Source organism: Heloderma suspectum, chromosome 5 (genome assembly GCF_057233095.1).
Source record: "Heloderma suspectum isolate Gila_16-S chromosome 5, 16-S_ref, whole genome shotgun sequence".
In the NCBI taxonomy this organism is placed as follows: domain Eukaryota; kingdom Metazoa; phylum Chordata; class Lepidosauria; order Squamata; family Helodermatidae; genus Heloderma; species Heloderma suspectum.
In genome coordinates, this window is record NC_139462.1 from 9394926 (window position 1) to 9421680 (window position 26755).

At 43.1% G+C, this 26755-nt stretch overlaps 1 protein-coding gene across 8 annotated transcripts in view; it reads right to left on the bottom strand.

The window, feature by feature from the left end:
- PTPRA (protein tyrosine phosphatase receptor type A) overlaps positions 1-26755 on the bottom strand; it is a 190637-nt gene that overhangs the window by 63113 nt on the left and 100769 nt on the right. Inside the window, exon 1 of one of the 8 annotated variants that reach the window (XM_084855345.1) lies at positions 9683-9813. The exons of the other annotated variants lie outside the window; for them this stretch is intronic. Within the exon in view, the coding sequence (XP_084711471.1) occupies positions 9683-9730 (48 nt within the window). The 5' untranslated portion in view covers positions 9731-9813. Of the gene's footprint in view, positions 1-9682; positions 9814-26755 lie in introns of those variants that run through there. 8 annotated transcript variants of the gene reach the window in all.

The window sequence follows — 26755 nt, forward strand, 5'->3', positions numbered from 1 at the left end:
TGTTGGCTAGCTGCAGCATCCTGCATGCTTCACAGAAAAACACCCTGATAACATGCCTCTGGACTCAACAGAGAGAAGAAAGGAGGAGGACAGGAGAGGGAAGGAAAGAGACATTCCTGCATGATCCCTTTTCAAAACACCCAACAATACACATCAGTTACCAGGCTGGCTGATGTTACATTTTGACCTGGAAATTCTATCAACTGTTTCCAGATGTTGTTCCCCAGGCACAAGTCCATGCAGTCTGCAGATGCTCAGAAGCACTCAATTTGTAACTATGTAGAAAGTATTCTGAAATACTTTTAAGTTTTGCATAGTCATGTATGGGATAAGCTAAGCTGGTTCCAGAGTGCACAAAATACAAAATCTGGTAAGCCTCAGCTATACCAAATTTCACTGCTCAAAATGGAGCAGACCCATTAAAATCAACAGGACTTGAGTTAGTCATGACTAATTTAATCTGCCCTCAATTATGAAATCACAGGGCCATGTAAAGAATTCATTAAAACACCTATTAAAACAAACAATGGCCAGACTATTGCTATCCAGGAATGACTACAGCTGGCATATCAACCAAAACTGGTAAAAGGCACTCATAGTCACCAAGTCCATCTGAGCTTCCAAAAACAGAGATGGTTCAAGAAGTACCCCCAAACTATGAACCTGATCCTTCAGCGGACTGCAACTCTTTCGAGAACCGGTAACCTGCCTAGTTCTCAGACATGGGAACCTCCCACCCACAGAGTCTCTGTCTTGTCAGGTTTCAGCCTCAGCTCACCAGCCCTCATCCAATCCACCACAGCTTCCAGGCACTGATTTAAGACTTGCATAGCCACACCTGAACCAGATGTCACAGAGTAATAGAGCTGGGTGGCATTAGCATACTGATGACATTGTGCCCTAGTTCTCCTAATGACTGCTCCCAATGGCTTCAAATAGATGGTCAACCCCATCGGGAACAAGGTAGTGCCCTGTGGCACCCCCCAGTACAAATGTGAGGAGGTTGCTACACAGTCACCTAATGCAACTCTGAAACTGGCCCTGCAGCTAGGAGCGGAACCAGTGCCTCCCCAGCTCTCAGAGCCGGTCCAGGAAGATAGCATAGTCAATGGTATCCTAGCCACGGAGTGATCAAGGAGAATCAACACAGTTGTACTCTCCCTGTCCCTCTCCCAACTTAAGTCCCATTGATTTCAATGGGTCTACTCCAAGTATGAGTAAACGTGGATCCAACCCAATGTATGCAAGCTTCTGGTTTACACCAGACTTTTGACATAAGTCAGAAGCTCAGTTATTTGTTGGTGTACATTACTTGCTGAAGCAACTGCACTTCTGTCACTGGTTTTCATTATCACCATCACAGTATTTATATAGTGCCTCCGAATGTCCAAAGTGCTTTATACACATTATGTTGCTATAATCCTCACAACCACCTTGTAAGGTAGGTCAGTATTATTTTTATTGCAGATGGGAGAGGAAGGGCTGAGAGAGTGGGGCTTGCCTAAGGTCACTTAGTGAGGTCATGGGCAGAAGAGAAATTTCAGACTTTCAGCGTTCAGAGAACCTCTTAGCACACCAACCTACTTATCATGGAACCCCTATGCATTACAGATGATTCTGGGCACGTCCTCGAGTCCAATATCAGCTCAGGCAGGCCAGGCCTGTTGGGCTTTGCCATTCCTTCATGTGATCTGAAAGGCCACCCTATGATTTGCGCAGCATTCCTCTGCAGCTGTGCACTGTGCCAAGAAGATCAAAGTAAGGTGCAAAGTTTCTTTCAGGAAAGCCCATTACTAATATTTTAGTAAAAGAATCTCTAATAAACTTCCAAAGAATGACAGAGTTCGCTGAAACACACAATTTGGAAACTACTGACTTGCATTTTTGAAATTAAGGCAGTCTAAACCTGGGAATAAAATAGAACTCTTAACCAAATGAGAAAGAACCAAAACTAAGCCTGTTTGACATGCTTAAAGGGACTGTTATGAAAATACCCCAGGGGGTTTAAAACTACGTTTGAGGGCTCTGTGTCCCTTACACCATCTTGTCTCCTCTCAACTACCTGGAAAAAGCAGGCTCTATTGAGATAAATCAGTTTAAAGTCACTCAGTAAGTTTCATGGCCAGGTTGGAATCTGAACATGGATATCTCAAAATCAAACCAAACCTACACACCAAGCGTTCACTTAAAAACACAAAAGAATGTTTCTAGTCCTCAGAACTATGGAGGTTAATTTGAAATTATCAAAATCCACTGAAGATTAGGCCCCAGTGTCTGACTAATGCCCTGCTAAAACAGCTATGATGGGTGAGACTTGTGAGCTAAATCCCATCAACTCACAGACTGTGCTGAGCCCTTCATGAAGGAGCCACTCTGCACCCAGCCTCTTCTCTTTTATATGCAGACTCCCTCTCATCCATTCCAAGTTCCTTTCTAACACACCAGAAGGCAAGTCTGCGCACACCAGATTTCAGACTCTTTCTGGATTTCTTAGTTTTAATGTTTTACTGCTGTCCTTTGTATTTTTAGAGATTGTTTTGCCTTCGGTATTATTTTATTGCTGATATATGTTTTATTTTGTGAGCCACCTCTGGTGCTTCCACTTGGAGGGGGAAAGTGGGTTACAAATTCCTACATAAATAAAACGAATGAATAGACATGGCTCTCCCCTCACCCCCACCTTATCTCAAGACAAAGCACCTATCCCAACACAACAGGGAGATTTTGAAGTCTTTTTATTGTTAATCCTTTAGTGCACTTTCTATGCATTGAAATGGATTGGTGCCAAATCCCCACCTGGGTCTATGTGGCTTAGAGCTGGCCTTTGATGTGTTGCCAATGTTGTTGTCCAGTCGTTCAGTCGTGTCCGACTCTTCGTGACCCCATGGACCATAGCACACTAGGCCTTCCTGTCCTCTGCTCTCTCCCAGAGTGTGCTCAAGTCCATATTCATTGCATCCGTGATGCTATCTGGCCATCTCATCCTCTGCCATCCCCTTCTCCTTTTGCCTTCAATCTTTCCTAGCATCAGGGTCTTTTCCAGGGAGTTTTCTCTTCGCATTAGGTGGCCAAAATATCTGAGCTGCAGATTCAGTATCTGTCCTTCCAATGAGTACTCAGGGTTGATTTCCTTTAGGATGGACTGATTGGACCTCTTTGCAGTCCACGGGACTCATAAGAGTCTTCTCCAGCACCACAGTTCAAAAGCATCAATTCTTCAACGCTCAGCCTTCCTTATAGTCCAGCTCTCACAGCCATACGTTGCTACTGGGAAAACAATAGCTTTGATTAGACGGACCATTGTCGGCAAGGTGATGTCTCTGCTTCTTACTATGCTGTCTAGGTTGGCCATAGCTTTCCTCCCAAGGAGCAAGCGTCTTTTAATTTCATGGCTACAGTCACCGTCTGCGGTGATCTTGGAGCCCAAGAAAATAAAATCTGTCATTGCTTCCATTTCTTCCCCTTCTATATGCCAGGAAGTGATGGGGCCAGATGCCATGATCTTAGTTTTTTTAGTGTTGAGTTTCAAACCAGCTTTTGCACTCTCCACTTTCACCCTCAACAAGAGGCTCTTTAGATCCTCTTCGCTTTCTGCCATTTGGGTGGTATCGTCTGCGTATCTGAGGTTGCGGAGAATTCTCCTGGCTATCTTAATTCCGACCTCTGATTCATCCAACCCGGCGTTTCTCATGATGTACTCTGCATATAAGTTAAATAAGCAGGGCGACAATATGCAGCCTTGTCGTACTCCTTTCCCAATTTTGAACCAATCAGTTGTTCCATGTCCGGTTCTTACTGTTGCTTCTTGACCCCCATACAGGTTTCTCAGGAGACAGGTAAGGTGGTCTGGGACTCCCATCTCTTTCAGAATTTGCCACAGTTTGTTGTGATCCACACAATCAAAGGCTTTAGCGTAATCAATGAAGCAGAAATAGACGTTTTTCTGGAATTCTCTTGCTTTCTCCATGATCCAGTGAATGTTGGTGATTTGATCTCTAGTTCCTCTGCCTCTTCGGAACCCAGCTTGTACTTCCGGTAGTTCTCGGTTCACATACTGCTGAAGCCTAGCTTGTAGGATTTTGAGCATCACCTTGCTGGCATGTGAAATGAGCACAATTGTACAGTAGTTTGAACACTCTTTGGCATTGCCCTTCTTTGGACATGGAATGTAAACTGACCATTTCCAGTCTTGTGGCCATTGTTGAGTGTTCCAAATGTGTTGGCATATTGAGTGTAGCACTTTAACAGCATCATCTTTTAGGATCTTAAATAGCTCAGCTGGAATACTGTCATCTCCGCTAGCTTTGTTCTTAGTAATGCTTCCTAAGGCCCACTTGACTTCACTCTCGAGGATGTCGGGCTCAAGTTCAGTGACCGCACTATCATGGCTATCAGGGACATTCAGATCTTTCCTGTATAGTTCTTCTGTGTATTCTTGCCACCTCTTCTTAATCTCATCTGCTTCTGTTAGGTCCCTGCCTTCTTTGTCCTTTATCATGCCCGTCTTTGCACAAAACATTCCTTTGAGATCTCCGATTTTCTTGAAGAGATCTCTAGTCTTTCCCATTCTATTGTTTTCTTCTATTTCTTTGCATTGTTCATTTAAGGAAGCCTTCTTGTCTCTCCTTGCTATTCTCTGGAAATCTGTATTCAGTTGGGTATATCTTCCCCTTTCTCCCTTGCTTTTCGCTTCCCTTCTTTCCTCAGCTACTTGTAAAGCCTCATCAGACAGCCACTTGGCTTTCTTGCATTTCTTTTTCTTTGGGATGGATTGAGTTGCTGCATCCTGAACAATGTTACGGACCTCCGTCCATAGTTCCTCAAGCACTCTGTCTATCAGGTCTAATCCCTTGAATCTATTCCTCACCTCCACTGTATATTCATAAAGGATATGATTTAGGTCATACCTGAATGGTTTAGTGGTTTTCCCTACATTCTTCAATTTAAGCTGAAATTTTGCAATAAGAAGCTCATGATCTGAGCCACAGTCAGCTCCAGGTCTTGTTTTTACTGACTGTACAGAGCTTCTCCATCTTTGGCTACAAATTATATAATAAATCTGATTTCAATATTGACTATCTGGTGATGTCCATGTGTAGAGTCGCCTCTTGTGCTGTTGGAAAAGAGTGCTTGCTATGATCAGCGTGTCCTCTTGGCAAAACTCTATTAGCCTTTGTCCTGCTTCATTTTGTACACCAAGGCCATGCTTGCCTGTTATCCCGGTGATTTCTTGACTTCCTACTTTAGCATTCCAGTCCCCTATGATGAAGAGGACATCTTTTTTTGGTGTTAGTTCTAGAAGGTGTTGTAGGTCTTCATAGAACCGATCAACCTCAGCTTCTTCAGCATCAGTGGTTGGGGCATAGACTTGAATTACTGTGATGTTGAATGGTTTGTCTTGGATTCATACTGAGATCATTCTATCGTTTTTGAGATTGTACCCCAGGACTGCTTTTCCCACCCTTTTGTTGACTATGAATGCTACTCCATTTCTTCTAAGGGATTCTTGCCCACAGTAGTAGATATAATGGTCACCTGAATTAAATTCGCCTATGCTTGTCCATTTTAGTTCACTGATTCACAAGATGTCGATGTTCAATCTTGCCATCTCATGTTTGACCACCTCCAGCTTACCTTGATTCATTGATCTGACATTCCAGGTTCCTAAACTATATTGTTCTTTACAGCATCGGATTTTCTTTTCACCCCTGACACATCCACAGCTGAGTGTCCTTTCGGCTTTGGCCCAGCTGCTTCACTCTTTCTGGCGCTACTTGGAAATACCCTCTGCTCTTCCCCAGTAGCATATTGGACACCTTCCAACCTGAGGGGCTCATCTTCCGGCGTCATCTCTTTTAGCCTTGTGATACGTTCCATGGGGTTTTCTTGGCAAGAATACTGGAGTGGGTTGCCATTTCCTTCTCCAGTGGACCACATTTTGTCAGAACTCTTCACCATGACCTGTCCATCTTGGGTGGCCCTACACAGCATAGCTTATGGCTTCACTGAGTTACGCAAGCCCCTTCGAAACAACAAGGCAGTGATAATACTCATCCTTTAACTCCCCTGACCCACTTTCTGTAGTTAAACAGAAAGGATGAATCATCACAACGCACTCTAGCGCTGGAGGTGGGGGGTGGGGGGGAGCAAAACCAGAAGAAAATACATACACCACCTCCCAATATTTCTGGACATTTTATGCCTCAGTTTTAACACTCTGTTAATATGTTTCATTTAAATACAAAGAGCATTCTGAATAGCCCACCAGTGACTATGAACACCTGTGCTTGCAACCAACTTGGATCTAGATGCCTAAGTTTTAGTTACCATTCTCTGCTGTGTAACACAACCATCTCAGCATCCCTACACATGTCTCATAAACAACCACATGCCTAAAGTGAGTAAGAATTTCCTCCAGGTGACTAGGCAAACATGTGTCTGTAAAACAGAAGAGACACTCATTTTATTCCCCTTTACAGGCTGTTGATGCATCTCAAAAAAGCGTGCTTTGATAACCTTGGGCAGAGATGGTGGTGAACGTAAAGGATTTTAACTGGAAAGCTCTCCTACACCAACAGTATTTTGCGAAATAGAAGATATCCTTTCCTTACTGGGAAAGATACAAACACAATACAAATGTAGCAAATGTAATCCTACTAGAAAGATTATCCCCCCTCCCATGAATAAGGAAGATTATTAGTCATTCATCCTTAAAAATAAAGATATTCTGCAACTATGACAAGGAAGAAATATCAGGGGCACATACTACATGAGAGAAAGGTCCAAGGATTAGGAAACTTCAGCTGAGAAAGGCAGGCACTGCTAAGACAGACATTGCAATGCCTCTGACAGCTTGAACTGCAGGGGTCCTTCCATAGTTGGCAGAAAATCTAAGCATCCCATCCCATCCCATCCCATCCATCCATCCATCCATCCATCCATCCATCTATCTGGCTTCAGCCAAGGCAGAAAACTTTGACCTTAACAAAGGAGATTACTCAGCACCTTTACTCACATAGGAAAGGCTGTATTTGGCATTACCAAACCAATTAAAACTGCATATTTCAAAAAAGCCTCAGGGCAGACAGAAGGTAAAATTAATCAAACATGCAAGCAACCAGCCCTGGAATGATTTCCCCTCCTGATTAGAGTAAATGACTTCCAGGTGTAAGAATAGGAGGTCTAGTTTACAAATAATGTCACAAGTTTTTGAATAGCTCTGGTATAGCTCCTCATGATGGAGGGGACTCTCATCACAGAATTCACCCCACTTTTGTATTTTTTATGGTTCTGGAGTAGGGTGATCAACCTAATTGTTATCAGCCAGGAACAGCCACTTTGGATACTTGAGAATCTTCCAGCAACTTTTGTGCTTTTGTCGTGACAGCCATGACTTCACAGTCTTTGTGTAAATTTGATTTTAAAAAACCCTGACTTTTGTGCACTCAGTACGCCGGCTTTTGATTGGCTCCAACTGTAGCTGAAGAACCAGTACTACCCTGGAACTTGCTACTGAAGCCTTTGGATTTCTGGCCCATCCATGTTTTGGCAGGAGCTCCAACTCCCTCTCAGAGACAAGCCCGAGTCCCCACTACCCTCAGACAATCCCAGAGAGAACCACCTAAATGGTATGGGATGCCTCCATTCTGTCACTCTTCCATTGCTTCTTACTTTGCCCAGACTAAGCCTTGTCTGGAGCCTTAGGTTCTCACCTTGCCACAGGCAGAGGTCTGCAAAGGCCCCCGTCATAGAGCCACATCAGTGTTCTTGTACTCACCAGCCTAACCATCTGTATGAAGGACGACTAGAGCGCAAATGATGAAAGACTCATAACAAATACAACTGAACACAGTTATGAATCCATCTTAAATCTTATTCTGTGGCAGTGATGCCAAGTTAACAGATTGCTGCATATTTTGCAGATAAAGTGCTTGCATCCATGCCAATGTAGATGCCGATATTCTAACAGGGTCAGAGCAGGATATGACCAGAGTCCCATCTAGTCATGTTAGACAAACTGCTTGGGAGGACTGAGGCTCACCACTTACTCTCTGGGCCTTGTCCATACTGGCTTGTGAAATCAGCCAGAGCTGGGCTGGGTTGTTGGACCTCGGAGATTAATGGCTTCTTGCCCCTGCTAGCTTACATAAAGCAGTGGTGAGACCACTACTGAAGAAACCTAGCTTAGATCCATTGGTTTCTGAAACCTCCCAAAGCCAAACCTGCCATTCCTGAGCAAGGTATTGGAGCATGTGGAGGCTTCTCAACTCATTACAGGCAGAGGCCAGGGCCTAGGCAGGGCTGCCAGTTAAGACTGCAGGAAGAACTTCACAACTCCTCAGGAAATCCTCCAAATTCATCAGCCTCTAGGGGTGGCCCATCAAATTCAGTCCACTACCCTTGTGGCAGTTACCCCCATTACTGAGGCTGGGAGGCAAGCCAGAAGAAGAAACAGCACATAGATGTCTCACTCACCTTCCCCAATGATGTTGCCTCCCACTGCTATAACACCCTCTGCTATACAGTATATTTATAGTGGCCCCATGTTCCTCACCTCTGGAACACATTGCAATATAAAACAAAGTATGCTTTAGAACAGCGGTGGGCAACTTGTGGCCCTCCAGATGTTTTGGCCTACAACTTCCATCAGCCCTAATTAGCATAGCCAAAGGTGAGGGATGATGGGAATTGTAGGCCAAAACAGCTGGAGGGCCACAAGTTGCCTTTACCTATTTTAAATGTAGATACTGATCATTCAGCATCCTCTGAGCCATCTTACACAGGTTTGTTCCAATTAGCTGGAAATTAATTTTAAGTCAAAAGATGCTGCATTGCTTTTCTACAAATATATCCTGAACTTCACATAATGGGAGGAAGATTCCACCTCCTTGTACCGTCAACCTCTTAAGAAACTGCGGTGCATGCGAGCAACAGTTCATTCAATAAAGAGCAGCAGTTACAAGATAATCCCCATTGTGTTGCCACAGCAACTGTTCAGAAATAACAGAATGCAAATCATAATACTGGAAAATCACGCCAATAATTAAAATACAATTGTCATAGGTGGTCCAAAAGCAAGACATTAAGATCATGTTAAAATTCAGGATACAAGATGTTGGGTATTTTCATCTGATTACTGAATAAAGTATTTCTCAGGAACAGAATGAGGAAAGGTTTTCATATCCCATCCTAATAGAGCCATAGTTCCCCTTGTCAACAGAGGCAAAATCAAGAATGCAACAAAGAGGGAGCAGGAGACCAGCCCTCATTCCCAAAATCTGACGGTAGAGGACTATCACCTCCTACAGACCACCTGCTCTCATACAAAATAGATATTCAAAATCTCAATGGAAAGGAAACAGTGGGGGAAACCTTTTCAAGTTCTGAACATTCTCTGACCTTTAGATAACTATGCTTAAACAAGAAAAAACATTCAAAGGACTGTTTGGAAATGAGAGGTTGCAGAGTTGGAATTCATCAACTTATTCAGTAGCATTTCACAGGGTTATAAGGACTATGAGTAGCTCTAGCCTCTCTCTGGACAAAAGGTTACAGTCCTCTTTTTGGTGCCTCAGCATGCAATACTCATGTTCTAATGCTCCAAGCAAATGTTTAAACTCCACACTAGATTTGTGTTACATATATGAAAGAAAGAGAGAAATACCGCTAGCTTTATTCTCACCTCAGATGATTTAAGACTCCATTGTATTTCAGCCCATGTATCAAACATCTCACTGGTTTGTCACTTACAAATCTGCACGTTATGGCTTCAACAGCTGCATCACAGCAACAAAAAAGAAAGGTAAAGCAATACCTAAAACATAATAAGGGATCACTCTAACCTACTGAAGATAAATTCAAACTCTTGGACAGAATAAGCCTACCTATCTCAGATCAATATTTTTACATTATTAGAGTTCCAAATTGGCCACGAACGGACTCAAATCTGACAGGGTTACTGTTGATAAATGAAACTGCTGTTATTTCTATCAAATGCACATGGACCAAGCACTGGAGATATTTATATATAAGGACTGCTATTATCTGACTTATGGCACATGTGAACATGCCATACGATAGATAGATAGATAGATAGATAGATAGATAGATAGATAGATAGATCTGACTTATACTAAGGAAGCTGCCTTATACAGAGTCGTGCCATGAAAGCCAAACTCAAAGACCCAAGATAGAACACACGATTTGCATGCAGACAGTCCCATGCTTAATCTCCAACATATCCAGTTATTTGTTTTTTACAGGATCAGGTAGCAGGTGATGTCAATGATCTCTACTTGAGACTCTGGAGAGCTGCTGCCAGATGGAGTTAACACCAGATGGACATACAGTCTGACCTGGTATAAGGTAGCTTCCTATCTTCCTCTTGAAGCCTTAAAGAGTTCTAGAGGTGTGGACTTGAAAGGGTAGACACAGTGATGTAGTAATATAGAGGATAAAAGAACACTTGCACATATACACATGAATGGGACACCACCCTCTCAAGAATGATTCACAAGACTATTCTACACTAAACATTGAATGCTCATAAACCTTGACAGTCAACGGTCAAATCATTTTGTATTACACAAGGTATTCTCTCTCTTCTCATGCCTCACCTTGCACTAATACATATAATATGAACAAATCTCTGGAAGAGAGTACTCTCTGAAGAGGATTGCGACTGCTGCTTAAACAGCACACTATTTTAGTCAGTACATAGTACTATGCTGAAATTAGGTATCCAAGACAAGGAGGATTCAAGAACTATTGAAAGTGGGTACAAAATACTGCTGCATTCTAAATACAGACAGAGGCAAGTACCACCCAAAGTCAAATACGCAGTGTATAGATTATGAGAGAACTTGGCAACAAAGGAAACTTCAGGCATTCTTAATTAGACCAAAAAATGAGTTCTCCTGCAAGCAATGCTTTGAAGAGCAAGGATAGTTTCAGCTCTCAAACTGGCATTCATCATGAAGTAAAACCTGATGCTTGTATTCACCATCCATCATGATTTGGTCAAGAGAATATCAGTGGATGAGTCTTTTATATTATGGTGACCACAAATTAAAACTGCCATTGTATTATAAGCAGTAATAAGTGCATCCTAGAATTGTTTTTAAGATTTCAGTGTTCCAAGACACCACAGGAAATTCAGAAGCCCAGAATGTTTAGTAGTGGGGCCTCTGGAAACTTTAACTGGGGTCTGAATGACAGGGGGGAAATCAAAGCTGGAGCAACTGGCATTTTCACCCAGACCTCTATTTCTGTGTTCTTGGCAAGACTGCAAACATATTTTTATAATATGTTAAACATAATAGAACGCAGGGTCATCCAATGAAGCTATCTGGTAGGCGATTCAGGACAGACAAAAGGAAGTACTTCTTAAAACTATAGAAGTCGCTGCCACAATATAGAGATGGCCACCAGCCTGGCTGGCTTTAAAAGGGGATTAGAAAAATTCATGGAGGATAATGATACCGATGGCTACTAGTCGTGATGGCTGTATGCTATCTCCAGGATCAGGGGCAGTATGCTTCTTATTGCCAGTCGGTGGGAACACAAATGGGAAATTGCTATTGCACCCATGTCTTACTGCTGGGCTTCCCTCAAACAGTTGACAAACAGAATGCTGAACTAGTCAGTCCTTTAGTCCAATCCAGCATGGCTCTTCTTATGTTCTTATATTTGAAGACTCAACCCCAAAATGAAGGCCTCTGCTGTGAAAGGCAGCCAAAAAATATTTTAAATAGATAAATAAAGGCAGCAAGAAGTTTGCTCTCTTCCACATTTTAAAACTAGACTACTATTCCCATCTCATCAACCCTTAGCACTTTGTAGCAGTGTGGAGATTTGGAATCTAGGTTTCTCGTACCCAAACCCAATACTTCAACCCCTTTCCAATCCTATGGACCCAGAGCAAGAACCAGCTATGCATGTGAGGGTTTCATGGGAGAAAAGACCAGCCAACTTTATTCAGTCATGGCTGACTCCTAAAGTGTGTTTTGCTGCATGGTGAAAGGCACCACCACCGATTTATCTGAAACAATTTGGTTCTTCCTAAAATGGCAGAGAGAGAGAGAGAGAGAGTCAAAATCACCACTTTCCTCCTTCAGGACTGAAACTGCTGCTTACAGTAGCATTTGTGGGGAAAGGAGGAGAAATGCAGAGAAGCAGAAAACAAGGCAGGTTTGGACAATGCTGCCCATTGAAATCCTAAGTGAAAAAACATCATATGATGAGAGAGCGAAAGGTTAAAATGGCCAGCACCACTTTAAACAGGGTGCCTTTTAGAGAGCAATTTTAAAAAATCATTGTGCCAAACCCATGGGAACACACTGTTAAGCCCAAAGTAACTATTCAATTACATGCTGACTTTCAGAAGATCTATTAATACCAAGTAGAACAATTAGCACACTAACTATTGAAAGAAATAGCACATAGAATTAAGGCAGCCTTCCCCAACCTGTTGTCCTCCAGACAGGTTTGGCTACAACTCTCATCATCATTCCAGCCAGCATGGCCACTGGTTGTACTCAACACATCTGGAGGGTACCAAGCTGGGGAAGGCTGGATTAAGGTTTACAACTAGGCAGAATGCTTAGCACTGAAAGCCACACTTTCCTGTCCAATTCAGAAAAAAAACTTGGGGAGCCCAACATTTTTTTTTAAATACTGCCCAATAGCAGAAACTCTCTAGGTGGTTCACAACAATTAAGAGCCTGTTACACCCTTCAGACCTATATTAGTGGTTTCCAAATTGTTTTCTGGCAATTAGAAGCTCATCAGGAGTTATTCAATTAGAATTTAAATGACTATGGACAAACTTCCTGTATTCCTCTACAATGCACTACCACAACAGGGCATGCAAATGCCCCACATGAACATAGCATACATGTTAGAAACTGTCCCACAATCCTCCGCCACATGCTAGGATTCCACAGGAGATTAGTACATGTGGAAAGGGTGCCTTGAGGGTAGGCAGAAGCCACTGACCTATGAAGTCATTTATATTCTCTCTACGCTTTCTGCCATGCTGCTTCCCCTCTGCTAACAACAGCCTCTCCCTCTGTTCAAGAGTCACTTTTTTTTAATAAAGCCTAGTCTGACCTACCTGTACCCTCAGCTTTCCTGCTCCTCCACTGTACTTTGATGTATTTATTTCCATCTCTTCCTTTCCTTACCAACACTTGACCTCTCCCGTATCTTTATCTACCTACTGTGAATTATAAATCTTCTGGACAGGGACTACAGCATTTTGGTAATGCTGAATCCTTAGTTCAGTCCTTTGTGAAACTTGAGGGCTACACAGAAGTGTAGTAGAAGCAGCAGCAGCAATGAAAGGCTTTAGGGAAAGGCTTTCTTAGGCTAATATTGGATGGGCTATTTACAGGGCAGCCTTGTGCATTACAGGCAAGTGCACAAAGAAGAAGCACTGGTGACTCACCCATTACGTCTCTTTTGTGTGCATCTAGGACAGGGGTGTATAAAACTATGCATGTTGTGGAGAAAGGTATTGCTCCCTCTCTCATCCAATGAGGCTAAAAGGTGGACAGATAAAAGGAAGTGCAGATAAAAGGAAGTACTTCTTCACAGAGTGCATAGTTAAACTATGAAATTCGCTAGCACAGGCTGTAGTGATGGCCACCAATCTGGACAGCTCTAAAAGGGGATAAGACAAATTCATGGAGGGTAAGGTTATCAGTAGCTACTAATCATGACAGCATCATCAGTATCAGTGGCAGCTTTCTCGTTGGTATATTGTGAAGGAAATTAGCTGCAATTCTGTAGTTTAGTCATCTAAACTCTACCAATTTCCACATTTGAGGCCTAAAGTCTCATTTGGAGAGCCTGTTTGCTTGTATGTTGTTGTCGTTCAGTCGTGTCCGACTCTTCGTGACCCCATGGACCATAGCACGCCAGGCCTTCCTGTCCTGCGCTCTCTCCCGGAGCGTGCTCTAGTTCATATTCATTGCATCGGTGATGCTATCTAGCCATCTCATCCTCTGCCATCCCCTTCTCCTTTTGCCTTCAGTCTTTCCCAGCATCAGGGTCTTTTCCAGGGAGTTTTCTCTTCGCATTAGGTGGCCAAAATATTTGAGCTGCAGCTTCAATATCTGTCCTTCCAATGAGCACTCAGGGTTGATTTCCTTTAGGATGGACTGATTGGACCTCCTTGCAGTCCAGGGGACTCGTAACAGTCTTCTCCAGCACCACAGTTCGAAAGCATCAATTCTTCGGCGCTCAGCCTTCCTTATAGTCCAGCTCTCACAGCCATACATTACTACTGGGAAAACCATAGCTTTGATTAGACGGACCTTTGTCGGCAAGGTGATGTCTCTGCTTCTTACTATGCTGTCTAGGTTGGCCATAGCTTTCCTCCCAAGGAGCAAGCGTCTTTTAATTTCATGGCTACAGTCACCGTCTGCGGTGATCTTGGAGCCCAAGAACGTAAAATCTGTCACTGCTTCCATTTCTTCCCCTTCTATATGCCAGGAAGTGATAGGGCTAGATGCCATGATCTTAGTTTTTTTTAATGTTGAGTTTCAAACCAGCTTTTGCACTCTCCTCTTTCACCCTCAACAAGAGGCTCTTGAGAGCCTCTTCGCTTTCTGCCATTAGGGTGGTATCGTCTGCATATCTGAGGTTGTTGATAATTCTCCCAGCAATCTTAATTCCGACCTCTGATTCATCCAACCCGGCATTTCTCATGATGTACTCTGCATATAAGTTAAATAAGCAGGGTGACAATATGCAGCCTTGTCGTACTCCTTTCCCAATTTTGAACCAATCGGTTGTTCCATGTCTGGTTCTTACTGTTGCTTCTTGACCCTCGTACAGGTTTCTCAGGAGACAGGTAAGGTGGTCTGGTACTCCCATCACTTTAAGAATTTGCCACAGTTTGTTGTGATCCACACAATCAAAGGCTTTAGCGTAGTCAATGAAGCAGAAATAGACTTTTTCTGGAATTCTCCTGCTTTCTCCATGATGCAGCGAACGTTGGCGATTTGATCTCTAGTTCCTCTGCCTCTTCGGAACCCAGCTTGTACTTCCGGTAGTTCTCGGTTCGCATACTGCTGAAGCCTAGCTTGTAGGATTTTGAGCATCACCTTGCTGGCATGTGAAATGAGCGCAATTGTGTGGTAGTTTGAACACTCTTTGGCGTTGCCCTTCTTTGGAATTGGAATGTAAACTGACCTTTTCCAGTCTTGCGGCCATTGTTGAGTGTTCCAAATTTGTTGGCATATTGAATGCAGCACTTTAACAGCATCATCTTTTAGGATTTTAAATAGCTCAGCTGGAATACTGTCATCTCCACTAGCTTTGTTGTTAGTAATGCTTCCTAAGACCCACTTGACTTCACTCTCGAGGATGTCCGGCTCAAGTTCAGTGAGCGCACTATCATGGCTATCAGGGACATTCAGATCTTTCCTGTATAGTTCTTCTGTGTATTCTTGCCACCTCTTCTTAATCTCATCTGCATCTGTTAGGTCCCTGCCTTCTTTGTCCTTTAACATGCCCGTCTTTGCACAAAACGTTCCCTTGAGGATCTCCAATTTTCTTGAAGAGATCTCTAGTCTTTCCCATTCTGTTGTTTTCCTCGATTTCTTTGCATTGTTCATTTAAGAAGGCCTTCTTGTCTCTCCTTGCTATTCTCTGGAACTCTGCATTCAGTTGGGTATATCTTCCCCTTTTTCCCTTGCTTTTCACTTCCCTTCTTTCCTCAGCTACTTGTAAAGCCTCCTCAAACAGCCACTTGGCTTTCTTGTATTTCTTTTTCTTTGGGATGGATTTCGTTGCTGCCTCCTGAACAATGTTACGGACCTCCGTCCATAGTTCCTCAGGCACTCTATCAGGTCTAATCCCTGAAATCTATTCCTCACCTCCACTGTGTATTCATAAGTGATATGATTTAGGTCATACCTGAATGGTTTAGTGGTTTTCCCTACGTTCTTCAATTTAAGCCGAAATTTTGAAACAAGCAGCTCATGATCTGAGCCAGTCGGCTCCAGCTCTTGTTTTATTGACTGTACAGAGCTTCTCCATCTTTGGCTGCAAAGGACATAATCAATCTGATTTCGATATTGACCATCTGGTGACGTTCATGTGTAGAGTTGCCTCTTGTGCTGTTGGAAAAGAGTGTTTGCTACGATCAGCGTGGACTCTTGGCAAAACTCTCTCTGAGCCTTTGTCCTGCTTCATTTTGTACACCAAGGCTATGCTTGCCTGTTATCCCGGTCATTTCTTGACTTCCTACTTTAGCATACCAGTCCCCTATGATGAAAAGGACATCTTTTTTTGGTGTTAGTTCTAGAAGGTGTTGTAGGTCTTCATAGAACTGATCAACCTCAGCTTCTTTGGCCTCAGTGGTTGGGGCATACACTTGAATTACAGTGATGCTGAATGGTTTGCCTTGGAGTCGTGGTGAGATCATTCTATTGTTTTTGAGATTGTACCCCAGGACTGCTTTTCCCACCCTTTTATTGACTATGAATGCTACTCCATTTCTTCTAAGGGATTCTTGCCCACAGTAGTAGATATGATGGTCACCTGAATTAAATTCGCCCATGCTTGTCCATTTTAGTTGGCTGATTACCAAGATGTCAATGTTCAATCTTGCCATCTCATGTTTGACTGGCTTACCTTGATTCATTGATCTTACATTCCAGGTTCCTAAACAATATTGTTCTTTACAGCATCGGACTTTCTTTTCACCACCAGACACATCCACAGCTGAGTGTCCTTTCGGCTTTGGCCCAGCCGCTTCACTCTTTCTGGCGCTACTTGGAAATTCCCTCTGCTCTTCCCCAGTAGTATATTGGACACCTTCCGACCTGAGGGGCTCATCTTCCGGCGTCATATCTTTTAGCCTTGTGATATGTTCCATGGGGTTTTCTTGGCAAGAATACTGGAGTGGGTTGCCATTTCCTTCTCCGGTGGACCACATTTTGTCAGAACTCTCCACCATGACCAGTCTGTCTTGGGTGGCCCTGCACGGCATAGCTTATGGCTTCACTGAGTTATGCAAGCCCCTTTGCCACAACAAGGCAGTGATCCATGAAGGGGAATGGCTTCATATAGAAGTTAAATAGCATTGGAGAGCAGATGGTACCTTCCAGCATCCCTCAGCATAACTGCCAGGGTGCTGAAGCACAGTTACCAAATGCTACCTTCTGGAAACATCCCCGTAAGCAGGAATGGAACTGACCTATTTCAGTCTGGGTTCAGGCCAGGTTTTGGGACAGAATCGGCTAGGGTCCCTCTGGTGGATGGCCTCTTGCAGAAGAACAACAGAGGGAGTATGACTCTGTTGATCCTGTTTGATCTCTCAGTGGAGAGCCCGTCGTGTCTTGCCATTCCATTGTGTGACTAGATCACTATGTTCTGGCTACTAGAATTTTCCCCAGAGCATTCAGGAATCCATAGGATATCATGAGATGCGAGGGACGGATCATCTTAATGGGTCCCCTGCCCCTGCAGGTGGGGACTGGTGCCATGAGACCAAACTCCACCAGATAGTGGTCTGATCATGACAGTGGGTCCCCCTGCAATATCCAGAGCAACCCCTCATGCCCAGTAATGACTAAATCAACAGTGTGCCCTGCCCTATACATCAGCCCAATGACAAATCAAGACAGCCCCATAGTTGACATAAAGGTCATGAAGCCTTGAGCCAGCTCACTCAAGGCCACCTCGACATGAATGTTAGTCTCCTAGGACCAGACCAATGTCAGGGGATCAAGACCATCTTGGTCAGGGAGCCTGTTGAGCAGCAGGGTGGGCAATAAACCAACTATCCCCAATCTATCTCGCTGACCCAATGCCTGGTACAGGCCCTCATAGCTGCCCCAATTCAGAAGGATTTCCTCGTAAGCAAGATAGCATTGTTAGGGACCACAGTGACTCTCCCTCCCTGATCCTCGAACCTGGGCCAATGCTGCACTGAATATTCAGGTGGGCAAAGCTGGGGGAGATCTATCCTACCCAGCCATCCACCAGGTTTTGGTGATATATGCCAGATCAGTTCCATAATCAGGTGGATATGGGAGTAGCTCTCTGAAGTGTCGTAAGGTCTGAACACCCCTACACACTCTTTGACACAGCTTCTCCACCGACTTGCCATCAGTAAAATTACAGAGCATGGGGTGGTTGGAGAAAATATTTTATTTTACCGGATTTCATATTTGTACTCTGCTAAATCAAATGAATTTGTGAGTAACAAGTGGGGATTGTTAAAAATAAAAATTGTTAGAGAGGATACCAAGAACAGATTCAGCCTGTGACCAGCACAGAATCTGGAAGGAAGCCAGTAAGCCACACTGACCTCATTTAGCTTTCAGAAGATTTAATAAATAAGGTTGTATCCAAGCTTAGGAAGGCAATGAAACAAGGTCAGAATGTGGCCCATAGGCCCTTTACGTTATATGCAGGTGTCCTCTATAAGTAAATCATAAGACAAACTTTTAGTGGTGTTTAGTTGCTACAGCCAGGTTTTCAGTAAGAATTAACCCTGTAATCAGATTTCAATGCATGCCAAAGATTTCTGCAAAACTAAAGGGTTTGAACATGTTTGGAAACCACTGTCCATAATTCATAGCCACAATGCTTCCTCCCTTAACCAGTAGCTTCCCTCTGTTGTTTATAACTGGGACTTTTGGTTTTTAAATACTCAGACTAGTAATGACTAGAAATGCCTGCTGCAGATTTAAAGGCAAGAACTGGAAGCGAGCAAAAGAATGGTAGTTGAGTAGAGGGCTGCTGAAAGCAGAAGGTTCTGGCCCGGCTTGGCATCTGCACAATGCAGTGTCATTACTAAAGAATGACTGTCACAAGACTTCAAAAGACTTACCACCAAAACAGACACTTGAAATAAGCTGTCGCTTCCAGTAGGTTTCTGGATGCATGAATGAGCACTTCCAATTTACTCATCAGAAAAACCAGCTGCCGAACTCTTAATGACTGGGTTTGGATGACATGATAACCCACAACGAGTTAAATAAGCCGTGATGGCTTATTTACCCCATCTTTGGTTAGCATGTCATCTGTCAGGAATGTTTAAATCCACTATGGCTTATTTGGCCAAAACAAGCCACTCTGATAACCCATGCTCTGCACTAAGGATTATTTAACCCACCATAGATTATCGTGTTGTCTGGTGCTCAGGGAGGCGTATTCTGATCAACTACAGAGTTGCCTGGCAAAAGCACTCAAAACCCTTGTGGCTACTCTGCTCCAGCCTGCAGAGTAATTTTTCCGAGATCTGACAAGCAGCCAAGGGACAACTGCAGTCAAACAAGCACAGCCTTCCTTGATACTGCACTACAGTTACAAAATGACAGCTTTCCCCAAGTACAACGACAGCCTTGCACTATCGCACTACCCTGCTGCAGTGAATTATACAATGACAGGCTTCCCTGATCGCTACTTTGAAACTGCTCAACTTGGGAAATACAGGAAAATAGGGGAATAGGGAAAGAACTGCCCCCTTTTCCATGAAGAAGCGCAGTTCTGCAATTATCCGTCTGCAGGCTCCCCATAAAGGCTCCCCACCTGTGCAATTTTGCCCCATTCCAGCAAACTGTCAGGGAGTTATAGCTCCTACCCCCCTTTCCCACCTTATCACTAAAGTGCTCTAGAGCTTTAGTGATTCTGAGACAATACGGGCTTCATGCCAGCAATGCAAAAGCAATGGGGGGATTATGCACAATTTCACTTTAGAGCTAAAGCGCTATAGCACTATAGTGAACAGAAGTAGCTCTGCCAAAAATGTCTGGGGCCGTGTGTGTGAGAAATGTGCAACTCCATTTTATTGTTGTGGATTTTGGACAATAAAAGTGTCTATGCCAGAAATGGCTATGGGAGAAAATGTGCAATTGAGGCTTTTGTCCTGATACTGCAACTCCCCAAGGATTTATTTGTTCCACCCCTTTTTTGTTGCACCCAGGATTTTCTCTCCTCTGGGGTAATCGCGCAGGGTTTTGATGGCCCCAGGGGGTTGGACTCGATGGCCTGGGGGTTGGACTTGATGGCCTTGTAGGCCCCTTCGAACCCTACTACTACTCTGTGATGGTGCATTGCATGCCTCCTGACTAAGGGAGGCTGTGTGTGAAGTTTGGTCCCAATCCTGCAAACCTCCAAGGTTTTACAGCTGCCACCCCCTCTTGGGTGCACATGGGATTTCTGCTCCTTTGCAGGTAATTGTGCATGTTTTTGATGGTGTGTTGGGTGCATCCTAACTAGGGGAGACTGTGTATGAAGTTTGGTCCTGATCCCGCAAACTTCCAGAACTTCAGAGCCCCCCCCCCCCCCCCAGTGTCGGGGTGATGCTGGAAGTGCTGAATTACGTCCCTGTACTTCACCCCACACCTCTCCCCTCTCACTAGGATATTGTGGAAGGTTAAAACAGGCTTCTGCAATGTTGTCAGTGGGTGAAACAATGCCACTGCTGGGGGAGGGAGGCAGGACTGCAGCAAGACAGGGGGTGGGGGGATGGGTCAGATTAGGCACAAGAACTTTATAAGCGACGCACAGCAGCTTATTAGCCCAGTTGTGTGGTGGGGCATTGTGGACTATTTAAAAAATAAGTTACTGTGAGTAGCTTATTAAGTCACCATGTCTTAAAAGTGACATCTGAATGCAGCCAATGAGTTAGCAAGTTAAGGAATAGAGCCAGGCTAAAATTCAGCAGGGTGTTGGGTGGCAATTAAAGAGGCAGCTCCACGTTTTAGCAGTCCCTGTTCCCTCCCTGCAGAAGACTTCTCAGCTGTGCTACAGACCTTGCATCCCTAGATGCAGTGTAGCTGGAGGGATTACTTGCATTATTCCCACAAGGCCGTGTGACGTAGGATTAACCACCAGTGCACTTCACATTCTCCTGGCTGCCCTCTAAACCTTCCAGCAATTCCAACCCCCAGCTCAGGACTGCTGCCCACATATCATTAGGTAGCTTAATGTGTATTTAGTGTCAATGCTGCAACAGATATGGCACTTGCTAAACAAAGTTCCTGCCTAGAGGGCTTATGAGCATTTAGCTGTGATTATTAAGAGGAGAATGGTCAACTTTTATCTGAAGAGTGTTTACTGTACTAAGATACGCAAAACAGAGGCTGAAGGAGCCAGCCATCCCATTTGTTCCCCAGCACCTGGCTCTCAGAGGTATACTGCCTGTGCAGTGAACATACCATATCAATTTGACTACACTGTCTAATAATCATGAATAGATTTCTGCTTTGTGAGTTTTCTAATTCTTTTTAAAGGCCATCTAAACTGGTTGCCATCAGCAGCTCTCGCAGTATTGAGTTCCATAAGTTATGTGCTGAGTGAAGTACTTCCTTTTGCCCAATCTTCACATACTGTCAATTACTTTTGCTATTATGTAGTCCTAGTATTATAAATAAGGCTCTCATTTGCCTTTCTCCTCCTGAAAATGTGTTCTCTCTCTTTCAAGAATTTAGAGGGAAAAAATCATCAATGTGTGCTTTATACACACACGCACACGCACCCCCCCACCTACCTACCCCACTGAAGAGCTGCAAAGTCTCAAACATTTGTAAGAACAGCCTCTGTAAAATCAAGAATAAAGCATTCCCTTTAGAACTTTAGTCTTGCTATCTTTTTAGATGATGTTTTAACAGAAGACCCTTATCCATTTGCTACACAAAAATGTTCTTCAGCATTGCGCATGAAGAGACAGTCCAATTAAAACATGTAAAGGGTGTGAATAAGAGAACTAGGACAGAGGGCCATTATGTTGCTAGGACATACAAATAACTAATTTCATTGCTAAAACCCAATAGTATATTTGGTTTTGTATAAGTACACCCTAGCTACAGCTTTGTAGGTAGATGCCTCTAGTAAGCCTAGTCACTAGCTGGATCTTTGTAAGCTGGAAATAGTGCAAGTTTGGCTTTTATATCTGTGGCATTAATTGACTGATTCCAAAGAGTGTGTTTTTGGTTGCAAATGGTTTTTTTTTGGGGGGGGATTTCAAATGCTAGTTGCAACTCCTTTGTGAATGGTGTTGGTCAGCCTTCATAATATAGAGACTCTTAAGTGGAGTCCCACAAATGTTCCAGAGTGCTTCCTCATAGATCTTCTGAATTTCTTCTTCTGGGGAATTGCACATCTATCAGTATGAGAGCAATCCTATGGCCACTAGACCAAAAGAGGGCCATAGGATTTTTTGGTTTACTGGCTCCAAGCTTGTAGATAGTGCTCCAAGCTCGGAGCCAGGAAACCCCACTCCCTCCCCCTCGTAGCCTGCATAGGGAGAACCACAGCAGCTGCCTCTCCATGCTCATAAAATGGAGTGTGGAGAGGGCCAAAAGGGGTGTTCCCAGAGGCGGAGAAGGGAGGAGACTGCAGAAGCCCCTTTATGTTGCTTCCTATGGGGTCTCCAGGCCTGTTCCTGCCCCTTCTCTGAAGCCCCAGCTAGACATGTGAAATTTCATGTCTAGCCAAGAATGTAGGGAGAGTGGAGGAGAGGACCTGCATTAGATAGGAGTCACCCTCCAAGTTTGAAGGCTGATGTCTATCACGACAGGATTGTGCCCTAAGTGTGTTCCATACCAGTGTAGCCCTAATCCAGAACTGTGATAGGATTGCTAGAGGCATATATTAATAAACACAGACCCCACCCTTTCCCCCAGTGAATGGGTTGGGACTACCCAATGTGGTGTGAAGCTAAGCAGGTATAGTCATAATTATACTTGCATGGGAGACCACTGAGAGCCCAAGTAAGCTGCTTTGAGCTTTCCAAAGAAAAGCAGGATCTATTAAAATTGATGAATAAAATAAAATAATGAAACGTAACCATTGCTAGCTGGAACTATCCAGACCTGATTAACAGAATGGCAAGATGTCACAGGCTTCTTTCCAGTATTCCCAGTGTTCTAAGTCATGGAAACAGCCACTGCTGTGGAATATGTGGCACTTGAATCTGCTGAACACATTGGGAATTTCAGTTTTCTTTTTAAAAGCAACCAGTTCCAGCCATCATGGTTGTGGAGTGCCTAAATTTGATGCAAACTTCAAAAACCTATGCTGGTGTGTAAGAATTGGAAACATTTCCCCAGCCACGTTTACTGACAAGGGAAAAGTAACCAGCTTAAACATGGAGGATTATCCTTCCACTTCTAATTCACCCTACCAGACAGTTTCAGCGGTCAGTTGATATCCCCTATAGAATATAGGCCAAGAACATAACACTGTCAATCCATAAAGCTGTGTCAAATCCTCCCCAGAGCCCAAGGATCTATACCTGTCAAATTTTCCACTGGTCTGTAGCGCATGCCAAAGAACTATCAACCTGAGGCTCCCAGCAGGGAGAAAGCAGTTGAAAAGAAACCAGAAGTACACAGAAACTGAGGAAAACATTTACTATTGGAGCTATTGAAAATGTGAAGCTTTAAGTCATTATTAACATTTCTCTGAGTAGCTGAGAGAGAAATGCCCAGTAGAGTTCATGGAAGAAAGAGGCTTTCCCCTGCAAAGACTGTAGGAAGAAACCTGACATTCTTTGCATCTTCTCCTCCTCTCCCATGCAACTCCAACACACACATGCTTCCTAGTGACAGTCACCTAAATTAATGTACATTACTTTAATGGGAGTCATATCCAGGGTTGATAAAAATCAACAATTTATTTTGAAATCAGATTTGTTTGATTTAAATTGGATTTTTAAAATTTAAATCATATTTTGAAATTTCCTTAAAATGATGAAAAAGAGCATAGGTTAAAGATATCATCACAAATACTTATTATACAACTTCTAATTATATTCTATGAATATGTTAAAAGCAGTTTATAGAGTGGGAAGATAACCTATCAGTCCTGTTCTATACTGGACATCGTATACAGAAGTATTAGGCGCTCTCTCTCTCTTTTTTAAGGTCTTGCCTCTCCCTAAGTGCAAAGATAGAGAAGGTCAATGAATAGAGAATTTGGGGAGATGGAGTAGATCTGAACAAGGAGGAGGAGTCTGGATATAAATGCAGTGGACAAGGGAGGGAAATAGAAAGTTAAACTAAAAGTGAACTGAACATATTCATGCCGTCCTGACTCCTGAGGAAACTTCTGCAGCATGTATCCTCCACAAAAATCCATGTGCATGTTTTGTTAATGTTGTTGAAAGCTAACCAGAAGAATAAACAATCTTATTAGTACAATTTAAAATTCTGTTTGGTAGTGGTGATACTGGCACATCATGACAAAAATACCATGATTAATTGAACAGTTGGAGCTGGTTCATCTCCTGAATGACTTCTCAAGTTCATTCTGCTTTAGTACTAAAATGACCAAATTATCAACCCATTTTTTGATGAAAATTAATCTGAAAACAATTTAGAATAATTGCTTAGTGTGTACCTAGCTTCTAATGAAACCTACATATCTGAATATGCATTAAGGTTATATAAAACAATAATGTAGTTTTACTAAAAATGATGATTAAATAGAATTTTCCTCACTAGTGATTTAAACTGTGATTTAAATCACTAAAATTGAGTCCTTTAGAAAAGCGATTTAAATCATGATTTAAATCACTTTGATTTAAGTCAAATCAATCCTGTTCATATCCATTCATTTCATTTTAATTTTATGAAAAAAAGCATTTGTAGGATTTCAAGTTTGCTACGGAAAAATATAGTAGCAGTAGAGAGTTCTCCTGAACATTTTCCACCCCACATCACTGGCTATGCACTCAGCAAGCAGCTCGTAGGAACTGGTATAAAGAACCTAGCAGTGGAACAACTGGAGAACGCTACCTCTTACATCCATCTATGAGACCATTCTCCCCCAGCTGAGTACTACCTTTGGTAGAGGAAAGTGGACAGGATAGTTTGGGGCCACAAGTGCTATGGAATTCAGTGCAGTGGTCCATGAGCCACAGCTAGCAGTAATGATGAGGAACAGGATAATCTTGGTAATTTATGTGTCGGTGCCACTGGCCAGCTTGAATGTAATCCAACCCATGGCATGGAGGGGTTATACATGGGGATGGGTCTTTTAAGCCATATACTTTAGGTCATCCCGTTCTCCACACTGTCTGTTGTAGACAGAACAATTTCTAATGGCTTAGAAGTGAATATAAATCTATCACGATTTTGTACTTTTGCACTCCTTCAGTTCCAGACTGGGGGCTGGGATGAGGCAAGCATCAACAGGCCCAAGGGGTGTGTGTCAGGAGAGGGCCTTTATTCTTCACAATGTGCCCGTGGCAGTCTGGCAGTCACGAGAGTCAATAAAACTAATGAAAGAGCCTTTTATACCACACTGAGTGTACAAGGAAGAGGGAGAGGGGAACATCAAATGACCCAGTTTAAGAAGAAGCTATTAGCAGCAGACTTTAACTCTTCTTATTCCAGATTACCCTCTTTGAAATCTACAACTTCAATAGAAATCTACAACTTCAATAGTTAAGAGGATGTTTCCTTTCCTGGAAAATTACTGGTTTTTATCCAACTACAGCTTGCTGTGCTTTTCAGTGCAGAGGAGTTCTATGAACTGATGTTTCAAACTAGAACATGCACACACATTTTCAGTCACTAGGCAGAAGTGTGGTCAAAAGACCTTGTCTTTCTCCAGTGCTTCCAGTAGCCAATGCGTCCATTGTAACTTGACTACACTGGGAGGACCACATTCACAGGGAGCAATTTTTAAAACTGAAATGGCAGTAGGAGATATCTAGAATCAGATCACGGACATCTCCACATCAATCTGGAGAGGTGGATATCAGAATGGCACTCCCAAAGTGCTATGGATGTACATTCAGACTTATATTCATTTTATTAAAAAACGGGGTAAGCCAACTCTAATACTACCTTAAAAAAAGGTTCATTTCAGCCCTCACTGGTGGGACAGTTTTAGATTAGGTTTGCCTGGCAGGCTTTATTAGAAGTACAAATGATTTTGTTCTGCACAGTGTCCTCCAAATCCAGAGGAAATACCTGGCTTAGAAGGTTGTCCAGGGAAGCTAAGTAATATTTCGAACAATATTTAAGCAAGAAATGTTTCAAATAAATAAATATGAAGCAAGTAGGATGCAGTTAGATAGGAGGGGAGGAGCTCGGGTATGGCAAATAACCAAAAGAAAGTTATTCTGAGCAGGAGATACAATTGCTTGTGCTTGGAAACGTCAAATGTTTTTCAATTCTTCCAAGGCTGGCATTCAGAAACGTTGCTGTTGGCTCTTTGGAATCTGAAGTAGCTTTGCAGCTAAGCCTAGCATTGCATTCTGCATTTTTTTGCATAAAATTCTTGAAGTTAGAAATAATCTTTTCATATAGTTCTAAGAAAGGAGTCAGAAACAGTAAGAATTAGGCACCGAGAGAGAGAGAGAGAGAAGAAAGGGGTGGAAAATCAATTTCTATGGAGACATAAGGAGTTAAACCTAAGCCAGGAGCAGACCCGACTCTCTTGCCAGCACAAAGTGAAATACAAGCTTTGGTACCATTAGGTTGCCCAGTTAACCTAGATTTCCCTTAACTGTCACTGGAAGAACAAAAGGCTTGCCACAATAGCAAAAAATGCATTTTTGACATTGCTGACATTGCTTTACCACCTTACAGCAACTTCCTTTGACCCGTTTACAAAGCCTTCAGACTATAGATGATTACAGAACTGGAAAGGCATTCAAGGTGGGCTGAAAGTGAAAGACGATATTCCCCCCCACCCCCACCCCAGCAAAGCGGCAGGATAAATGCAAACTGATTGCAAAGCTTTTATCTTTCCTTTATTGTTCCTTAACAGCAAAGCA